General features: G+C 48.4%; 2 protein-coding genes across 2 annotated transcripts; one reads left to right on the forward strand and one right to left on the reverse strand.

Annotated features, from left to right (window-relative positions):
* The first annotated feature begins 2,117 nt into the window (after positions 1–2,117).
* Positions 2,118–2,830, forward strand: Ost4 (oligosaccharyltransferase complex subunit 4, non-catalytic). Its single transcript, XM_038320286.1, is given in 2 exon segments — positions 2,118–2,428; positions 2,431–2,830. Coding segments are annotated over 2 exon segments (111 nt in total). The 5' UTR covers positions 2,118–2,349; the 3' UTR covers positions 2,463–2,830.
* Positions 2,831–3,197: 367 nt separating this feature from the next.
* Agbl5 (AGBL carboxypeptidase 5) lies at positions 3,198–21,250 on the reverse strand. Its single transcript, XM_038319830.1, is given in 30 exon segments — positions 3,198–3,729; positions 4,093–4,100; positions 4,102–4,156; positions 4,158–4,222; positions 5,016–5,128; positions 6,561–6,606; positions 6,608–6,691; positions 6,693–6,718; positions 14,390–14,512; positions 14,515–14,603; positions 15,258–15,357; positions 15,360–15,417; positions 15,420–15,467; positions 15,968–16,059; positions 16,062–16,105; positions 16,423–16,591; positions 16,980–17,025; positions 17,027–17,179; positions 17,181–17,350; positions 17,353–17,404; positions 17,406–17,435; positions 17,437–17,461; positions 17,821–17,999; positions 18,400–18,577; positions 19,273–19,355; positions 19,357–19,438; positions 19,693–19,748; positions 19,750–19,864; positions 20,075–20,115; positions 20,117–21,250. Coding segments are annotated over 30 exon segments (2,673 nt in total). The 5' UTR covers positions 20,288–21,250; the 3' UTR covers positions 3,198–3,557.
* Between the last annotated feature and the right edge of the window lie 391 nt (positions 21,251–21,641).

The following is a 21,641-nucleotide window of genomic DNA, read 5'->3' on the forward strand; positions in this document are numbered from 1 at the left end:
CTCCTAAACCTGACCTTGGACTCTTGTTCTGTCCTTGTTCACACCAGTAATCCCAACACTGGGGTAGCAAAGGCAGGAGAATCCTGAGTTTGAAGCCAGCCTGGGCTATATAGTGAAGTCCTATTTAGATGGCCAGCAACAACAGAACCATCATATAAATTAGAGATTAAGTTTCATTCCTACCACCATCCCCAAGTCCTGCCAGGATGAGGCCTGGCTGCATCACTTCCCACATGCTTTCCATCCAGGCTTTTAATTGAGATTTGTCATCTCTCCACTGAGTCTAGTTCAGCTGTGAAGCCAGTTTATTTCAGCTCCTTTAGGCCACTAGGCCAAATGACCCGCTGAAGGCTGATAAAGTCGTTGACCTAGGCACAGGAAGGGAAAGAGAAAGGACATTTCTGGGCAATTCTAAAATAAATCTTTTCCCGTTTTCTCTCTGACCTTTGGACAACCTCCTAAGCCTACCTACTGTGGGGAGAAGGTAGGAAGAACAGGTGACATTGTCTGGAGCCCAGTTTGTAGGACCTTGACTAGATTCCCTTCCCGGGCCTATTTACTTATTTACCAATAAATAAATGAAATGACAAATAAATCATGGAGGAGCCTTTCAGCTGTGGTTGTCTAGGATGCTATGGACCTGCCTCAGCTGGTTTGAAATCTTGAGGTACTTTCTTGGGCCTTCTCTTGAGGTACAGTTTCTTTGAAAACTATAGTCTGATTCTGATTCAATAGCATACCTAAGTGGTTGGACTTGGATCTGCTTCAATTTTCCAGGGAGACATGAAGCATAATAAAATCTAGACATCATTCCTTCAGGGCGGAGCTGGGGACACACCAGCTCAGGGGGGAATGCCTGGGGAAAACAGGCCTGGGTTTTCACCCATGTTATGTGGAGGGGACGTAGGCCTGGGATTTCTAAATATGAACTTCTGGGAACAGTGGGGGAGGGCTGGGGCAAGAAGTGGGAGGAGGCACGGAAAGCTATAAACTAACTACTGACGGCAAGGATTGAGTTTAGGGGCAAACTGGACACAAACTGCTGCTGGTCTGAGGACCAGAGAAAGCAGCACTGGAATAGTGCAGATCCAGCTCACTGTGCACAACCGTAGGCAATCTGGTCCCCTGTCCCAGCTGTTCGCAGTCCCTATAGCAGCTCCCGTACAGTTTTCTTTGGCTCAGAGAAAACAGAGGCCTCCCCCGAGCCATGGCCCCCCTCTACCGCAAAGCAACTGGCTTCCATTACCCCTGACAGCTCCAGAGTAACAGTCCAGCCCCGGCCCTGTCTGGCTCCACATCATTCCCTTTTATGGTGAAGCTGAGGGAAAGCAAGAAAGGGGAAACCCTTTTCTAGCTGAATAGAGAGGGCTGTAGAGATTCAGGGTGCTGCTCCCCTCACCCAGTGACCCTCGTTTGTCTGGATGTCTACTGCAGCTAACTCTTTTTCACCACAAACCCACGACCCCTCTGGCTTGTCCCAGCCCTTCCTTTCCTACCCCCCCTCCTTCACATCCGGGGGGTGATTCCCACTTGGCCGAGGTCCACGTTTGGTTTTTGATATGAAAGGGTCCGCCCTAATTTCGACGCCCACCTCCAAGAGTGGGATGGAGGCATGGAGCCGGCCTGAGGCCGGCACTGGTCAAGTAGTCAATAACCCGCCTGTTTGGTAGGACGTGGGATTCGGAAAGATTAGCACCCGTGAGAGCACCGAATCCTCGATCCTATTCCATTCTGCATCTATCTATCTATCTATCCCCACCGCCGGCGAGCCTGGGAGGGGACCGGGAGGGGCAGGACCCAAAGGAAGCACCTGGCTGGGTCGGGTAGGGAAGCGAAGGGTGGTAGCATGCAGGAAAGTGGGTCGGAGCCTGCGGGTCAGGCCCGGCCTCCCGCTCGCCGCACCCTCGCCCTAGCCCACTCCTCCGCTCCAGGGAGGCTGCCACCACAGCAGCGCTAGCTAACCGCGGCTCCCGCCGCGCCAGCTGCTGCCAGCTGCGGAAATCCCAGTCCCGTCCCGACCCCCGCAGCAGGGCGGCCTCCCCGAAGCTCCGCCCAAGACCCGGACATGTGCGCGCGCCGCCGGAGCAGACGAGTCGGCGGGGTAGAGAAGCCGGAAGTGCCTTGCCGTTCCCCTGACTAGCGCTACGAAGTTCCGGCTCAGGTCTCCTACCTCGAGCTGTACGGCGAGCGGTAGCATCGGAGTCGAGTGGAGCTGGTCAGGTGAGAGCCTCGCAGACGCCGTCTCACACGCGAGCCCGGCGGAAGCTGGCCCGCGGTTGGCGAGGACCGGGCCTGCTGAGGGCAAGGAGAGCGCGACCCGAGGCTCAGTCCCTCCCCCTTGTCCGCAGGATGATCACGGACGTGCAGCTGGCCATCTTCGCCAACATGCTGGGCGTGTCGCTTTTCTTGCTTGTGGTTCTCTATCACTACGTGCAGTCAACAATCCCAAGAAGCAGGAATGAAAGTAGCGCTTTCCTTCCTCGCCCCAGGTAACGGTCCGTGGCAGTAGCGCCCAGGCCCCAGAGAGCTGAGTGGTGAGGCCGCGCCAGGGCCTGCAGACTTAGGAACTTGAAGTCAGAACGAGTCTAGCCAAGCTTAGTCCCAGAACCGGGCCCCTTTGTTTTGCACTCTGTACACTGCCTTGAAACACTGCTTCTTTCCCCTAAACGGCTTCCTACTACAATGAGGTGGGTTTCCGGATCCTACTCAGGCTCCAGTTTTGAGGTTCCCAGTAGATAGAGTGGCAGGTTAGAAGGAGTCGTTGACACCAATACAAACAAAGGCGCCGTAACTGTGCCACCCAAGTGTGGGATAACGGTCCCAAGCCTCAGTTTCCCACGGAGCCTGAGGGAGGGGCATGGTAGTGAAAGATGTAGACTTCCATGTTCTGAAACCAGGGACCTTGTTTTTATGGGTTATCTACAAACAGAAAACCAGAGAGGTCAAAAGGGAGGGGGCAGAGTCTGGGAACCAAGTGTGTTTGAGATTGTAAGGGGGAACCGGGCTAGACGGGGGGTTGGCTCCTGAAGAGTCCCCCGCAGGGAAAGAAAGCTGCAGCGTTTTCCTTACGTACGGTCTTTCCCCTTTTTTCTAGGGTTCCAGGACATAGTCTGAGGCAAGATGGAGGGTGTGAGGGGCCTTCACACTTCACTTCATCCCTCCTACCCATCACAGCATACAAAGCAACTACACCTGGATTTTCCAAACAACTTTTATTTCCTCAAAGTCTTCCTTAACTCTATGGAACAAGAAGCTGCCACTGAATAGGGCCCAGTATAGGGGCTGCTTTCTTTTCTATTCCCTCCCCCCAATACAAAAATATAGATATATATTTTTTGTGGTCCCAAAATCTTGTGCTGTGGAGGGAGGGAAGGGGTGGCAGGTCCCTGTTTTGTTCTGTCTCAAGGTGATGTTCTGCAAGGCCTCGGACGCGTGGCTGGTATCCCAAGGAGCTATGTTGTCACATGATACCAGCAGCTGGAAGACGGGACTAACATATCGTTCACTGTGTTCCCTCACCTTAGGTCTATGTCCTGGGCATGGAGGTAAAGGCATGGTCAGACCCTGGGAGAAATAGTGAGTGATGGAGATTTAGGGACAAAACAAACCTCACACTGGTTCAGGGGCCCCCTGCTGTAACAAATCCGGGTTGGGGAATCAGATAGAGTACAGGAAATAGGAGAAAAGGCAGGGGCAGAGCGGGGCCGTGGGGGGCCGGCCTGAGGCAGCCTGCAACAGAGAAGAGAGAGGAAATCAGGGTTGTGGAATCAGCCCCATTTCTGGTCTGTTAGCCAGGGACTGGGAAGTGAAGAGGGGAATGTGAAGATGGGTAGGACTAGGCAAGAGTCACTCCTGCGCAGAAGTCTGCTCTAGAACTAGCTAGCTAGTGCCTAGGCCTTAAGGGCCTAACTACAGTACGCTGTGAAGTGAAGAACAGGCCATGGTGGAATAAAATCAGGGACTAAATTAATAATGAAAGTGCATTTAGTCTTTGGATCAATGAGAAAAGAGAAATGATTCTGAATGTGGAATGGGGTGAAGGAAGTAGTGATAATGAAGGGGAAGGATGAAGGACTGGACTCCGGTGCTCACCCTGGTGTAGGCAGAGCGGGGTCCCGGCTCCAGCTCACTGCTCCCTCTGGTCTGGGAATAGGGGAGTGGGGCTTGAGCCTCTCATCCCTCTGCGAGTCGGCGGTGAGCTCCGGCCCAACCTGGGCCTAGCCTGTGTGGACAGGGGTAATCTAAGAGTTTTTTTTTTTCCTCCCATGAGGCTTTTCTGCTTCTAGAGTTTCCGTGCATAAGAATCTAGCACAGGAGTCCTGAGCACTGTTCCTAGCTGAGAGCATGAGGCGGGGTGGCAGCTAAGAAACTTCCAGATTCAGCTTAGGACAACGTGCCAGGTCTTACTCATCTAAGGGTGGCAAAGGGCCCAGCATTTCACCTCCATGGGTCTCCCATGGTTAAGAGGTGGCTGAGGTTGAGAAGCCGTATAAATAAAGATGGTAGAGGACTGGCAGACCTCCCTCAGCTTTCTGAGCCTCCGCCCCTGCCAGAGCAGCTTAAACTTCACCCATCCAGTCAGCTTCTGCTTCTGCCCAACTATAGTCAACTAAGAGGAGCTTGTCTGAGTTGGAGGTAGATGGTAGGGCGTTACTAGGAGCAGTAACCAGATGTGTTTACCTGGGGAATCCGGGACCCCTCCTGGCGGAAACTCTCCTCGGGCAGGTCTGGTCAGAGAAGAGAGGAGACGCTAAGGACGGGTAGGGAAAGCCAAAGCTAGTAGGCTGCGGTTGGAGTGCATCTGGCATGGGACAATGGAGTCTGAGGCGAGTGAGATACCTGGCTGATTGGGACTGGGTAGGTTAACCCTCAGGTACCATGCAGCTCTAGCTCTGATAGGCTGGTGACAGAGGCTGTAAAGCAGGACTTCAGCATTTCCCTCCCAGTGCTCAGGAGAATAGTGTCTTCCTGGGCTCTGCTAATGCTAAGGACATGGAAAGACCCCCCAATTTTACCTGCAAACGAGTCCTAATGCAGGGGATCCCGAGCACCAGCCCCTAGCAGACTTTTCCCAATCACATGACAGCCTCTGGCTTGTCCCCTGAAGACGAGAATGAGCAGCTTCTCCCTAGAGAACAGAGGAAACTGATCATCAAGGCAGGACTAGAAGAGAAGTAACTTCATTTAGATCAGTTTTCTTGACCTTGTTTTGGTTTAACGGTGCTGGGGGATTAAACGTAGGATTTCATGATAAGCCAGTGCTCAACCTCTGAGCTATACCAGCGGCCCGGCACTCAGCACCATTGAATTAGCAGTAACAGTCATTTGTTGTTGCAGTGATTTTGTGCATAGTAGGATGTTTAACAACATCCCTACCTCAACTGTTGTGTGCAGTTTCCTCCTAGGCCCTTCCCTATTATAATAGCCAGAACCTCCTTGGATGTTGTCATATGTTTCTTCTGGGTGGCAGAATTGCTTCTGAGGGATTCTAATCTGACCCAAGAAGTGAAGCTGCCACTTTGGGTTAAAATTAAACTTTCAAGTTTAATGACTCAATTTGTAAACTTAGAGCCCACTCCAGTCAGATGTTTAGGTACTTAGGAATAAAGTCCATCTGGGCATAGTGGTCATGCCTCCAATCCAAACATTCCAGAGGCAGAACTGGAAGACCAACTGGTCTATATAATATGAGTTCCAGGACAGTGGGCAACATAGACCTTGTCTCAAAGGGCGAGTGGGTGAGTCAGTCCATTATGTACAACTAGACTGAGGACTAACTTGATTAGAAATTGATAGGTTGGTACAGTATATATTGACTCAGTCATAGAAAACAATCCTGCTGGGCATGGATTGTTTATTATAATTTAATTGTTTTAAATTAATTGTTGATCTTTAATTCTAGCACTCAGGGCAGTCAGGTAGGTCTCTATGGGTTTGGGGCCAGCTGATCTACGAAGAATTCCAGGACAACCAGGACTACAAAGAGAGACCCTGTTTTCAAAAGAAAAAGAAAATAATCCCATTATTTCCTTATACCCGCTGGGTCTCTTAACTTAAAATACAAGTAGTGCCTTTAAGTTTTAGAGTACAGGATGCCATTTATAATCATAGGTGAAAAGCCTGTGTTGTTTCAAATGTTCCAATTTTATCCCCACTCCTAGCTCTTGGGAGTTAGGGGAACTGATTAGTAGCAACTTTGCAGGTAGAAAAGTCCTAACATTCTTGAGCTACAAGCGTAGGACTAGATTGTATAGAGCAGTTCCTGCACAGAGTGAACATTCCAATAAATGTTAACTGTTACTTTATTTTACAAATTCATTTCATTGAATTCCATCCTCCCATACAAAGGCACGTGTGTTAGGAGTGTGAGATACCAGGAGAATAATTCACACCTGCTCTGAAGTGGCCTGTATACATCGGGCCAAGAAAGGAAGTCCAGGTTAGGTAGTACCGCTGAAGGGTTTCTTCTTGAAGCTTAGTTGGTAGCCTGTCTAAGCCCTGGGTGGTACAAGAAGGCAAGAAGCTGGGCAACTCGGATTTCAGGGGCAGTGGGTACAGACCTGATAAGCTGAGTGAATTGGGCAGTAGACAGGAGCCCAGGTTCCGTTGAGGAGGCTGGGCCAGAACTAGCAAGAGTGGGGGATGGGGCCAGGCTGCTTGTGGTAGGACGATGGTTCAGTGGCTGCTGCCAGCCGTCTTCTGTCTGGGCATCGGGGCTCTGAGTAGAAAGACACAGCAGGTTAAAAAAAAAAAATAAGTGAGACACCGTATGATAGGCTTCACTGACTTGCTGGCTTCCCCTGGTCAGGCATGATCAGAAGATGCCTGTTTTCAAGTTTGGTCAACAAAGCAGTAACCTGCCCTGTTCTGGAGCAACTGAGATGAAGCCAGCTCTCATCCATGCCAGTTTGTTCTGGTTAAAAGTTACAGCTTCTAGAACATGGCCTTACTAGACTTTCCCTCACCTCTAACTGCTCCTCTTGTCACTGCTTGCTCTTGCCACTTAAGGACCAGTGTTCCAGCCATCTGACCTTCTTATTTTTCTTAAGTCCTGTAATCTCTAAGGCCCTTTTCTTCCCTAAGTCTATGATTGCCAAACCAAATCTCATTGCCTTTCCCCACTCCTTTCTGTCTGCTAGGAAGCTCACTTCATTTTCACTTCATTTTCTCCCTTGCATTCTGTTTGTTTAGTCAAATCCTGATGCTTCGCACTTGCATCTTATTTATGCTATTGCCAGGGGTCTAAATGGATATTTTTCACTCTCTATCCTCTCCCTTGGTTTGATTTTTTTTTTAAATCATTCATCCTTTTACATAGGTGCCACCAAGTTATCCTAAGATAGAAACCTTTTTTTTTTTTTTTTTTTTTTTTTCACTGAGGCTTGGGTAAGGGAGAAACAGTTTATCTGCAGACAGATCCTCATTGTGTAGCCCAGACTGTCTTCACTGTAAACCTAAGCTAGACCTGAACTTTTGGTCTTTTGCCCACACCTGCCAGACGCTTGGACTGTATTCATTCACCACACCACTATATGTAGCTAAATTCTGAAGGCCTTTTAAAGAAGAAAGTCCATTTTAAACCCTTATATTCAGGGTCCTGTGCTGTGTTTCTTGGCTACCTATCATTAGGATCTAGCTTCATTGCTCATACCTCAGCCATGGTTGCTACTAGCTGTGTGGTTGCTTGAAATTTTCTGTTTTTTCTTTAGGCAGTACCTTGAGTCTCTTCCATGCTCCATCTCAAATGTCAGCTCCCTGTAAATGTTACCCTTGGCCATTTACAGGCAGAATAGTTCCCTTTTCCACATGGCTAGCATAGTTGTTTTTAGATCGGTCACCTCTTAAAAGTTTATGGGCATACTTAACTTCTAGGGGTAGTACTTCGATGTACTCCTTTGGCCTGAAGGGTGTGGCACAGAGACAGATGGTAGGTGAATGGGACAGGGACTTAAAGTACAGGTTTCAGTAGCTTTTAGAAGGTACCAGGTGCTCTTGAATTGTCTGTAGAAAACAAAACACTGGTGTCAATATTCTAGGTGTCTAATAATACAAGTACAGGTATGAGGTGTCAGTCTGTACTGGGTTTCAGCAGGCTGTTCCACTGTTACATACAAACCTGAAATCCCAGCATGCAGAAGGGTGACCACAAGTCTAGGCCAGCATGAGCTTCATGATGAGGCCCTGTTTCAGATACTATTTTGATCGATCTTAGGATGGAAGCCCTTTCTTGCTATGTATCCCTGCACTGGATAGCAATTAAAGTCTAAATTGGATTTGTAAGAGTACAGAACAACCAGACCTTAGGGGGCTAGTGAGAGCAGAAATGCTGGTAAGAGCAGGAGGTCGGAGAAGACTTGTGGCCATATCAGCCTTAATATAGTCACCTTGGTGACTTGTGATACTCAGTGTATAGACCTGGTGGTTTGGATTGAAAATGTGAGTACTGAAATTGTCTCTAGGACCGAATGTGTACCTTCAACCCCCGTATGTGGGCAGAGCTCTCATTTTTGAAGCCAGCCTGATCTATCTACACAGCAAGTTTTAGACAAGCCAGGGTTATACAGTGAGGACCTTGTCATACAAAGGAAGGCATGTTCCTCAGCACAGTAGCAGAAATAATGGGGTGTGTAGATCAGATACATGTCTATATATAGGCAAGCTAAAATCCTGTGACAGCGTGATCCTCACCTCACCTGAAGTAATGAAGAAGCAAGAAAGTGGTTAGAGTATGGTAACACACACCTTAATCCCAGCACTCCGAGTGGACGTCAGGAGGGGTCAGTTGTCTACAAAGTGAGTTTGAGCCCATCCTGGGCTATACGAACTTCTGTCACATTTGGGGGAAAAAAAAAGACAAACCTTGGGACACATGTAGGTTCTAGTAATAGAGTGCTGAGTGTCACTCTGGAAATAATGAGGCAAATCAGATAAAAAGATTAAAAAAAAGCCAGGCAGTGGTGGCGCATGCCTTATAATCCCAGCACTCAGGAGGCAGAGGCAGGCGGATCTCTGAGTTCAAGGCCAGCCTGGTCTGCAAGAGCTAGTTCCAGGACAGGCTCTAAAGCTACAGAGAAACCCTGTCTCGAAAAACCAAAAACAAAACAAAACGAAATAACCCCCCCCCCCCAAAGAAAAAGGGCAACACAAAATGGGAGACTAGAACCTGAGAAAGAAAGCAAGGCTTAAAGGGAGTCTTATATCTAATCAGGTTTTGAAAAAAGGTCTGGTGGGTCTGGAAAATATAAAGTGTTAAAGACAAGTATTTCAATAATTACTTAAAGACTGCCTTAACACCTTCCTGTAATTTGTCATTGGAAACACAGCTAGCTCACTTGAAAGGGGAGGGAGTATTTCGAGACAGGGTCTCTTTAATAGCCCTAGCTGTCCTGGAACTCTAGACCAGGCTAGCTTGAACTCAGAGATTCGCCTGCCTCTGTCTCCCAAGTACTGGGATTAAAGGCGTGAACCACCCACCACCCAGTTCTAGCTCACTTATGTTTTTTGACTTTTGACTCCTCTTAATCCAGGTCTTACCCTATTTCTGTAAGAGGATAAAGAGCCCCAATTCTGTATTTAGTTTTGAGTTACAGAACAGTGTAATGCCGATTGCCAAGTACTGTGATCGGCTCTGCTTCCACAGGTGGTAAAACAGTATTTTATGGTAACAAGCTGGCAGGATAGGACTGGAGCCACGGTAAGTTGAGCCAGGCTGCCCTCATGTGGAATGAGTTAGGATGCATCATATTCTTAAGGTGTCATAGTTGGAAATATATGTTTGTTGCTTTATACCTAGAGTCTACATCATCTCTCCAAACGTCTTTGGGACATCTCTCAATCTAGTACCCTAGATATTTTGGAATCTTGTAGACCAGGCTGGCCTTGAACTCAGAGATCCGCCTGCCTCTGCCTCCCGAGTGCTGGGATTAAAGGCTGTGCGCCACCACCGCCCGGCTGATATTTGAATCTTTGGAATGCTCACACAGCTGGTTCTTACACCCTATGAAAATTAGAAAGATTAGATTAAACATTAACTCCCAACTAAACTTTTCCTTCATCACATAGTAAGCATTTGCTGAATACTGAAGTGCTAGGCTTGGTGCTAGGTCCTAGTGTTGGTGGATTTCCTGATACTGGTCAAAGTGGCAATGGTGATAGAGACAGCAAGTCCTATTGACTCACCCCAGAGGAACTGGCTGCCACTGAGTGCTGGCCATTAGCTGCTCTACCAAAAGTTGCCCGTTAGCTGAGCCAAGGCACTGGCCAGGCCAGGCAAGAGTTCTAGTAATAGCAGGCTCAGGTGACAGAACTGGGAGTCGGATGAGAGGGCGACAGTTAAAGGCTCCTGCCTCACCTTTCACAGCTCTTGGCGGGATAGATAGGCTGAAGGGCAAGACTAGAATCATGCAAGTGAGGAAACCTCGGATGCAAAATGAAAGGGGCAACTACATGATTATGGAATTTTGTGTCCTGGGTGCATCACCTGCCTCTGCATAATGGAGAGGAGATGCTGCCTGTTACCCTGGCCCCTTTAGCTCTTGCAGTTTTTCTTTCTTTTTTTTCTTTCTTTCTTTCTTTTTTTTTTTTTTTTTTTGAGGACAGGGTTTCTCTGTAGTTTTGGAGCCTGTCTTGAAACTTGCCTCTGTAGACCAGGCTGGCCTCTAATTCACAGAGATCCGCCTGCCTCTGCCTCCCAAGTTCTGGGAGTGCGCACCCACCGCCTGGCAACTTTGCAGTTTCTGTATTCCTTTTGCCTTTTCTCACTTCACTATTGCTCTCCAGTGCCCTCTTTCCCCTACAGTCACAGCAGCTACAGATCGTCTTGTTGGTGTCTCTGAGATGGTCGACTGTAGCTGTGCTGCAGATCTGGGAAGGCAGGAGGAGCATGGTTTGTAGCTGGGAGTCAGGTAGATTCTCTGGCCCTAAGGTCAGGCATGGGAATTAAGACTCGACTCAGAACTGTCTGGCCTCCTGTGGGTAAGAGCTTTCCTGTCTGAAGTTGGCCTTCATGGGCCTTCTACATCACCATCTCCCAGCTTGAGATGGAGCCTTTCATACCCAGTTCCCTGTCTGCCTTAAGCTGCTGGCTGAGCTGCCCAGATCATTACCTTGAGAAAACTCCCTGGAACCCCCAATATCATGTTTGTTCTAGTCAATAAAACCAATAAATGTGTAGTTAAATATGATAATACAGTAAATGAAATTTTTTTATGGGGCGTGGGTGGGTAGAGCCCTTAAACTTAAAAGGGATGACCTTTTCTTTATCTTCCAAGTGCTGGGATTACAGGCATGTACCGCCACACTTGACATAGAAATTTTATAAATTCACAAATCAGAACAACAAAATTATCAAACCCCACAGTTCAAATTTTGGGGGTTGGAAAGTATAGCTCATTTACAGTTTAAAATTTCTGTGTTCTGGGGTCATGTTTTTTTTTTTTTTTTTTTTTTTTTTCCTAGCTTTGAAAACACAAGCAGCCAGGATGGCCGAGTTCAGTGTCCAAGACCCACATGAGGGAGGGAGAACTCCCAATCGGTTTGTTCTCTCACCGCCACTGGGTGCCACGGCATGTGCCCTTGCCCATAGACAACATACACTCAACACAATAAATGTAAATGAACAGACCATATAGCTTGCTGTGGTAGAGGCCAGAGAGCCAGAGACATGAAAAACAAATGTCACACTGTAACACTGCAGGACAGATCACCCTAGACAAGTTTTCTCACAGTTGATTGAAAATGCCAAGTCCAGATGTTAGTCTGCATTGCAGCCCCTATCATAAAATCAGAACCAGCCTCCCTTCCTGAGGGTCTTCAAAAGACATTGCCAACAAATGCCCAGCGGAACACTTTTAAGATTCCTTTTAACTTTTTAACTCCCTACACTGTCCATTTTGATAGTAACTTTCATCTTGGACCCTTGACTTCAAAGCCATAGTTCTCTGCTTTACAAGTATTTATGCAAGTCTTGGGGGCATCTCTTCTCTAGCCAGCTCTTCTTTCTGTCCCAAGCTCGTTCACTTGAGGACGCATGCCTTCTCACTTAGCGTCACAGCACTTCCATGTGGTGACTTAGTTCTCCAGTCCTCCACTTGCCCACAGGGCATCTCCACAGATAACCTAAGGAATATAGGCATGTCTGGATGTCACCATAACTTTCCTCTGCACATAACTGTGAAGGTTCCTAGTCATCTGTCTTTTGTCTTTACCATTATTGAATCTTGCCGCTTCTGTTCTAATGCTTAGATGTCTCTGTTGCAGGCCTTGGTCCATGCTCTAGTAGCGCATGTGTAAATAAATGACTGGCAAGCCAGTCTCTCCCCCTCTCCTTTCAGGCGTGCAGCACAGTACTGTGTTCCTATTTTTCTTAGAAGCATATTGTTGTTACCATATGCCTTATTTAAAAACATCCTTGTTTTCAAAACACTTCTACTTCCCCCGTTTCTTCACCAGATTTTGTGGTGAAGGGTGTAGCCCTTGTATGTCAGCTAAATATACACGCTTTTGTCCACCCAGGAGATGTGTTTCTGATCATGGCTGTCATTTTCTCATTTCTGGAATGTTTTTGTCAAGCCACATATTATTTGTTTTTCAAAGCTGTTTCTTCAACTGAACATTCTTTGCTTAATTACTCATGACCTACCACAGTAGCCCCCCAAATGCCCTGAATGTTTTATAATGTGCATGTATTTTTTAATGTGTATTTACTGTCTGTTTCCTCTGTGAAGCTTCTAGTCAAGCAAGAACTACTTGGTACTCAGGCTGCATATTTTCTATTAGTTCTCTGGGAAGCAACAAGAGAAAGAATACCAGGCCCTCACATCAAGGATTCAGAAAAATTCTGCATCAGGGAAGTGGGACTAAAGGGTTGTCACTAAAATACTGATTACAAACAACCTATGCTGGGAATGATAGCCTGCCTATAACGCAGCATTTGTTTAAACTGAAGTAAGAGGATCCTAAGCCAATCTAGGCTACAGAACAAAACCCTGCCTAGAAAAAAAAGCCCTTGAATCTTCATGCAAGTGATATAGAAAAGGCCCTTTGTGGTCAAGGAAGGAAATTTATAATGCTGATAAAGAAATGAGCTATGATCTAGGAAAGGCTGATAAAAAAAAAAAAAAACACAAAACTTCATCCAGATTTGACTATGGGAGACTAGAGATACTAAAAACCTAGAAGACAGGCTGGAATAATTGCCACTTAGGGAACCCAGATTGGCCTTCAATTGTCATTCTGCTTTAGCCTACCAAGCCAGTGTTACGGGTCTGTGCCACCACACCCAGCTGTACAAGCCCTTCCCAAAGCAGTCTAAGTCTCATCAGAAAAATGGGCGCGCTATCCATCCCACAGAATCTGCTTGAATGAAATGAAGCTATTTATGATACTGTCTTATTATCAAATGCTATCTAGATCTGTTACTAATGTTAAAGCACAGTGCTATGAGTTAGACTGTCAAAGGGGTTGGAATATAAACAGAACCAAGTTTTGTATCAGAAATAAGAACATTCTAATTAGCTCAAGCTGAGCTTCCTCTGCAGCTTCTCTAACTAGCAATCAGATTTAACAGACACTAACCAGTGCATATCAGAGCATTTCAAAAGGCAGGGCGCAAACTGAACAGTAGAAAAATGCTCACAATAACAGAGCTCTTAGTTCTAGCTTACAAGTCTCCATGTTTTGACAAATTTCTGTAGCCCACAAAACATCAACAGTACTGATTTTTGGTGTCTATTTCTAGAACTAATACTATAAAATTCTCTTCCCCAATCACAGTCCAGCTTCCTGCCAGCTTTTGTTCCCTGCCCCCATCCCCATCCCTTCAAAACCCATAATTGGTCATAAACTTCCTACCCAGAATCTCATCAAGTGAATCTAAACTTACTATTGCCCTAGTTGTTCCACTGTGCACTGATGAGAAGGAAGACTGCTGGTTTATAAGTCTGTGAGAGAAGCCGCTTCAGCTCTGGTTGTCCTTGGAAGAACTGGAATCTTGATATTACTATCTGAGTGGCCGTGAAGCCAGGAAGTTTCAGCCCACAGAGGCCATGGACAGTGCTACAGTTTGAATTTCCTCCTACTGCCAACACAAAGACACTGCTACATTGTCCTTGATACGAAAGTTCCACGTCTGTGTTTGGCACTGCTTTAGCTAGTGTTTTGTCCTTGGAAATGTCCCTGGCTCCTAGCATGTGCTGAAGCTACAATCCCCAGGACTTCTTCCTGTGGCTGGCCATACACAGTATTGTTCTGAAGTCAAGCCGCAGGGAACAACAAGGTCGCAGGACAGACTAGTTTTATTGATTTACCCCTTGCACGTCTTCAAGCTCTTTCCCCCAGCAATGCCCCAAACAACCGAACACCTGCTGCAGGGGCTCCCAGACTGGCTTACCTCTGACAGGGCCCAGCACCCGATGGCTGACCTTTTGGGTGCTAGAGCCCAGGCCTGGCAGCCCTGCAGGCCGACTGCCATGAAAAGGAAAGCTGGGAGAGTTCTTCATCTGTGGAGAATTTGTTGGCTGCTGCTGCTGCCACCACCACTTGTGCCAGTGCTAAAACTTCGAGCCCGGCTCAAGGTGTTTTCAGAGCAGGAAATGGGCAATCCACTGCAAAGAAGCAGATACCAGTTATCCTGCACCTGGGAAGAAGTAAGTGTCCTAAGGCTTCCTTAGGACGGAGCAATTAAAATTCACTTCCGGAGTTAAAGGTCATAAAAATCCATTCCCAGGAAGAAAGGAGGGAATGCATATCCATGGGTGGAGAATCTAACTTGGGGCATACCCCTTAATCTTGCCTGTCATCCTAAGTAGCCGTGGTGCTGGCTCTAGAACCCTCTTCACTTAGTCATTTACCTTTGGGATCAGACCTGCCACACTCTCGCCACAAAGACAGCAGGTTTGTGCATTGCTCTGGATCTAGGAGTCCCTTGGCCTGATTTTCAGCTCCCTTAGATGTAGTTCTAGGTGAAAGGGGCTAGGATCCCATTCTCAAAAACTGAAGTAATCTCACCAATTTTCTTTTTCTTTTTTTTTTTTCTTGGTTTTGCAAGACAGGGTTTCTCTGTGTAGCTTTGGAGCCTGTCCTGGCTGGCCTTGAACTCAGAGATCCACCTGCCTCTGCCTCCCTGAGTGCTAGTATTAAAGATGTATGCAAACACTGCCTGGCCCACCAGTCTTCATTACACAGAACATACCATGTGGTGCCCCCCACACCTCTAGAGTTTGCCAACCTTCCTGCACTCTCCAGGCTGCTGGTCTTACTTGTTACTTTTGGGTGGAGTTCGAGCTCCTCTCTTCTTGCTCATGCCCATGCCCACGCTCACAGTGCTGGTCAGCCCTCTGCTGTTGCGCACGTGCTTAGCATCCAGGCCCGCAGGTTAGTGAGGCTGTTGTGTTCTGACAGCACGATTCGGGGCCAGGGGGGTTACATTCTGCCATATCCAGAGCTGCGATGGCCATAGCTCGTCCCACCTGTGGGGAGTTGTGTGCTTCAGTATCTTTGTCCTCTAATGTAGCTGCTGTGGGGAGCGGTACACAGCACAATAGGCAAGAGGAAGCTAGAGTAACAGTGGGTACCCTGAATTTTGTGCCCAGGTTCTTTATCCTCAAGTCTGTTTACAGCTTGTTGTTGTGAGGAGGGGACTGCTGTGCTTTGGTTGGCACTATGAGTTTGTATTTTTACAACCTCAAGTTTTATTTCTCTTACATTGCCTAAGAACAGACATACCAAGACTATAATAGTGGGTGCTTTTGAGCTAGGAGTGAATGAATCCATGAGGAATATCAGCTCAGGCCAGGTGATTTAATTAGCTGTCCCAGGGTAATGTCTGGGTTGGGGATCTTAAATCAAGCCTGTGTTTTTGTCATTACCATGGACAGTTAACCGAAGAGAAAATCATACAACTCTGCAGAGCATCAACTGTTCCCAGATTTGGGGTTCCCACTTCCCCACTTAGTCTATGGATTCATACCTGCTCAAATAGTTCCACAGTGTATCTGGAGGGGGAAAGCTGGTGGCGGAGGGGGGGCTGGCGCTGCCCATTGTCGTGGCAGGCAGCAGGATGCTGTTTACTGAGCGTCCAGTGTTGTAGTTGCATTCAAGTGTGTAGCTAAGACACAGAGACCTTTGTGAGTGTCTGTCTGAACAGGTGCTGGACAGAATAGTGAGGGGCAGGTGCAGATGGCTGACAAGAAGTAATCACTTGGAAACAAGTAGACTAAGATAAAGTGCTAATAATTCCCAACTAACTACTGACCACGTGCCCAGGAAGTCCTCCAAAAATAAGACTCCCTAGTTAATGCCAACTGTGCTAGGTGGAAGACTCTCTTTTTAAGACTTGGGTGGTTCCAGCCCCTCAAACACCCTGGAATAGGTATTTTTTTCTTTAAATAAGTTATTTTCTCAACTATGCCAGTTCCTCCCAACCTGTGTATTATCCCTGAGGCTTTGTATATTGCAACACGACCGCTTCCCTCTTTAGACTGGCCATCTCTACGGTCTCGGGCATACATGTTCTTCTCTGAGAAATTGCAGCCCTGGAAGTCAAAGTGGGCTGAATTCAAGGAGATGAGCTTTGGATATAGCATGTTTCCACCTGTTTGGTGGAAGACAACACAGAAAGAAGGGACGGGCAAGAAAAATAAGGCACAGTCATGTGACTATGTAGCATATACCATTGTAGCCATCAGCAGTAATCAATGTTTCTTGAAAGTCTCACTGCTGAACATTATTTCTTTTAAGCTCTTAGATTTCCCGCCACATTTTCCTGCTCTGGTTCTCAAGCTCTATAGAACTGGGGTTGCTGGTAGCTTGCTCTTCACTCAGTGGCTAAGCTGTAAGGCCCTAGTGCCATCTCTTTGTCCTTTGAAGCTTGTGCAGAGGTAGTGTGCACAGGCCTTCCTGCTTGCTTCTCTCTTGAAGGCCACCTTCCCACCTGCCTGTAACCTAACTCTCATCTCCTGACTGCACGACTTAACTGCCACACAGTACCTAGAGTCCTACCTGGGTGCTCTCATCACTAAAGCTGTTTGCCATACATGAAGCAGCCCCTTTTGGAAGCATGTCCATGCAAGTCCACATAGTAAGCAACACCACTCTCTTTTGGGGGGATGGTGTCAGGGGCTGGCTCTTCCAGCTCAGGAGGCTGTTGTGGCGTAACCCACACAGGTGTCAGTCTTCTCTTCTGCTGCTGGCTCTGTCTCGGCCCAGGTTTCAGGGCTTTCCCCATCAGGGTGGCTGTCCAAGGTGAGCTTCATTGTGGAGGTTGTTGACTTTCTCAGGTCAGAAAGAGGAGTCTCAGGCGGGAGTTGGAGACTGGGCTGCGGGGCACAGGGACTCTTGGCATTGAGCCGGAGTGCACATGATGGTAGAGGAGCACAGCTTTCGCGCCATAGATGGCCGGGTGCAGGGATGGCGTCAGGCTTCAGGTACTGACGGTTTGAGATTCACCCCACGGGAGTCTGTGCTGTAGGAAGACAGGACTGAACAGGGTCTAGGTGTCTGGGCCAGCAAGAGACACTAGAGTAGGTGACAAGGAGGCTGGAAGACTTGTCGAGTGTACAGCTTGTTGTCCCCCTACCATAGAAATCCAAGGACAGTTTCCCTCTACCCAAGTAGTCTTCACCTAGCCTACTTTTGCTTCTGCCCAGGAGTGTATGTAGATGCCATCCCTTCTCAGCTCACTGGAACATTAAAAGGACTCGTCCTTGTTAGGGTTCAAGAGGACTAGAAATACAGACAAGTCAGAAGGCTGTCTGTCTGTCACAGAGACATGGGACATAAGAGAAACTGAGGAAATCCAAAATGGTTGTTTAGGCTACTTACCGGTAGTGGCCCCGAACCACGCCATCAGGGTTTAACATAGGAATCAACTTAAAGACAAAGAGTCGACGTAGGGTTTGCGCCCGGGGGTCATCAGGTCGAAGGATGAAGTCCAAAAAGCCATTGAAGACAAAGCTAGATGGAGTCTCTCCAGGGTGTACCCTGCTGCTTAAGAAGAATATCTGAGGTGGAGAAGAAAGCAGGCAGAAGGTCAGTAGTGCTATAGTTCCACTCTGACGTATGTAGGCAGGAGTGGCTGTCTGCCATCTTCTGCCCTGGGCTACAAGCTAAGCTGGGTCCAGAATGCGTAGAGGTAAAGCTTTAAATTATCCACAGTGGCTGGAGCTAGAAGAAGGCGAGAGTACTGTTTTATTTTATTTATGTGTATGTCTGTGTGTCTGTCTACAAGTGCCTGTGGAGTGTGGAAGTTGTAACACCTCCTGGAGCAGGAGTAAAAGGCAACTACACACAGCACGGGTGATGGGAACCAAGCAAGGATCCTGTGTAAGAGTATCAGGTGCTCTTAAACACTGAGCTGTCTTCTCCACCCAAGAGGACTGCTCCTATGTTCTCCCCACTCACCCTTTTGCCTGTGAAACGGAAGGGTCGGGGAGTGCTAAGATCAGGGAATAGCTGCTCTAGACGGGGCTCCCGATCTTCTCGAAGCCCATGGCAGGAAGTGACTGTTAGTAGATCTACCCGAAGTCCATCCAGAGAATAGCAGAGAAGCTCCCGGTGGTAATAAATGCTATCCAGAGGACTATGGGGGATAAAATCATTAGTCATAAGTCCCTGAGGTCCTGGAAAGAGCAGCATCACCAGCTCAGGACTTGTGTTATCTGGTCCCTCCCCATAACCTTTGGGACCTCTTAGTCCCTTCAACTGGTGAGTCTAAGGATAATTGTGGGCCTGTACTGCCAGATGCAGAATACAGGACTGAAATGTGAGTACGTGCGTGTGTGTGCACACGAGCACCTGTTGGAGCAGTTTGCAGAAGTTGGTTCTTCCTATCATGTCAGTTCTGGGGACGAATTCATATCATCAGGCTTGGCAACAAGCACCCTTCTTTACTGAGCCAACTTGCTGTTGTTGCCCCACACCCTTTTATTTAGGGTGAACTTTTTGTTTGATTTCCTAGTTTGTGGGGCATTAAAATAGATTTGCATACAGAGTTGTCCTCGGAGGCAGACAAAGAAGATGTGCTGGGCAGCCACAGTACTGGCCAAATTCTAGATAACTCGTGAGAATCGGACAGGACATGAGCTGGGCACATGGGAGAGGGAGTGTAGGTGGTGGTATGCTGATCGTTTGAAAACACCTTTTTTCAAAATGCCACATGCACACAGGGAAAAGACTGATGAGGTTCTGGCTAAGAGCTCTTAGGACAAATGCCAGAAGCAGTAGAGGTACTGCAGGATCTCAGACAGTGTGGCAGGGGTAAGGGTTGGTTAGTACCTGCTATGGGTAGAGTGATTCTCTGGAAAGCGCTGGTCTAACTGGCTTAGCAAATCCTGGCAGTCACTGTAGGAGAAGGGGTAAGCAGAAGGCGAAGAAGGTGGTGGCTCCCCGGCCCTCTACGAAACGGTGAACAAAGGATAGCACAAACTGTGTCTCTGTCATCGGGGAGCAGAGGAAGAAGAGGAGGGGAATGGTCATTTGTCAGAACTGAGCCCCTCCTGTTAGGAACACCTTTACCAACTCCCCTCCCTCTGATACTTCCATATGAAGCCAGCTTCTTCAGGCTCATCCTGGACCCCAGCTAGGGGTGGAAGAAAGAAGATACTAAACTTAGGGGTGCTACCTGCCTCATACTTTCTCTCAGGAACTTGTTTCCTGTACTAGCACTTGGTCTTTCCTCCTAATGAAGAACTCACCTCAAAGGTGGGCCGGTCTCTAATGCGTTCCCAGCGTGGCCGGGAAGGCAACGTGCGCAACAAAGGGGGCCATGCCCTGAGAATATAGCTTGCTTTGCTTGTTCATGTTCATAATGTTGATCTTGATAAGTTTCCCTGGAGTTCCTCCCCGGACACTGAAGTAGAACCATGACCTGAGACCAAGAGACCAGCTGTCAGATGTGGGAGGGCTAGAGAGGGAATGTGTGGGGAATGGGGGTCAAGTCAAATCTGCATAGAGCTATTTAGTAAAGAGGACAGGAGGGGTTGGAAACGAGACACTGTACGGTCTGTAAGTCAAAGGACTAACTACACTCTGCATCAGGGTACTTAGACATTCCCGCCCACCCTCTCACTTCTCATACCTGTTCCCGTTCTCAAATTCTGTTTCAGCACAGTCTGGCCGGGGTCCACACGTTGAACTCGTAGTCAGGGGAAGCAATGCTACTAGTGGGGGCTGAAGCTCCCCCTCCTACTCCTTCCCCATCGCTAGAAACCGTTTCCACCTTTTCCACATGGGCTAGGTTCCCTGAATCAAAGCGAGAACTGAACAGCAATCCCCCACAGCGCAGCTCCATGGTGGGGCTGGGAAAGCATCCTCTTGCCCCCACAGGCCCTGAGAGCTGGGGGAAAAACGAAAGAGTTTGTAGGCAGGTGGGAGAGAAAAATGCAACAATTTTTTTGGTATCTTTGGATAAATGAGAAATGCTTTTAGTATTCTATGAAGCAAAATACTCCTTTTCTTAGAAAACATGGAAGTAGCCTTCCAGCAAGATCAAGAGAAAGCTGAACTCTGTCCCTGGACACCCAAGGGTTATGAGTAACCTGAAAGACCCCATTTAACTACACGCAGCTGCTGCCAAATCAAATGCTCAATGGCTTCTTTGGCTGAGTTGGCAAACTCTAGACTGTCATGCTTCTCAGAAACCTAAAGAGCAGAGACTCTATGAGGGAGGGGCCATTTTAAAATTTCCTTGATTGGCTTTGTACTGTGCAGCCCAGAGCAGAAAGAACCAAATTTCTAAGTATAAATGGTGGCTTCTTTTCTTTACCCCTTTGTCTTCACAAGCACTGACTAGAATCGTGCTGTTGTTTCTGTGATTTCTGTTGTTGCCACCCCCTTTCTATACTATGCCTATTATGAAAACTAGAAAAACACGGCCTGTGCCTGGCCAAAGCCACTTGCTCACCTGCCCTGAACCTCAGTTCCAATTAGGGTCTGTTTCCATCCTCCCGCCCTGTAGACACTGGAGCCTGTGCAAAAGCTACCCTCGAAGATGTGGGTAACGGGTGTCCTAAGCACCCCTAGGAAGGCTGGGCCAGTAGAATCGCGCTTGGAAGCAGCAAGCAGCTCCTTGATTCGCGAGGACCCTCGTACTGACTGGCTGGTCCAGGGCAGGGAGGGTTTGGAGGCGTGGGAGGGGTCGAGACAGAGACACTGGAGGATGGGAAGGCTGGTCCTAGGGGTCAGAGGTGAGGCCAAGGGCTCAGAGGTGGTCAGCCAGAGGCGGGGTCGGCCGACCGCGCCAGGCCGGGGGGGCGGGGTGGCATTCGACAGGGGCTCGGGCGGAGCGGGCTGAAGGGGGCGGGGCCGGGGCCGGCCGCGGGGCCGCAGTCCGCGCAGAGCCCCTCACCTCTCTCCGGGCCGCTGCTCCCGCTCCCTGTCCCGCTAGCGAGGCGGCACCTCGGGCCCCGGCACCCGGGCCCTCCACCCAGGACCCACACAAAACCAGAGAGCCGCGGTGCCGGGACCCCGCTCTGCCAGGAAACAAGAAGTCTCTTGCCTATTGGCCGCAGCCGCAGCTGGCTACCCGCCCAGTAAAGCGTGCTGCCATTGGCCGGCGCGCAGGGTTCCGTGCACGTTGGCAGGTACCTGTGAGGGGGCCGTTTGGGGGCTTCCCGCGGGCCAGCGACGTCCGCCGCTCAGGCAGA

The sequence above is a fragment of the Arvicola amphibius genome, chromosome 2 (genome assembly GCF_903992535.2).
Source record: "Arvicola amphibius chromosome 2, mArvAmp1.2, whole genome shotgun sequence".
Taxonomy (NCBI): Eukaryota; Metazoa; Chordata; class Mammalia; order Rodentia; family Cricetidae; genus Arvicola; species Arvicola amphibius.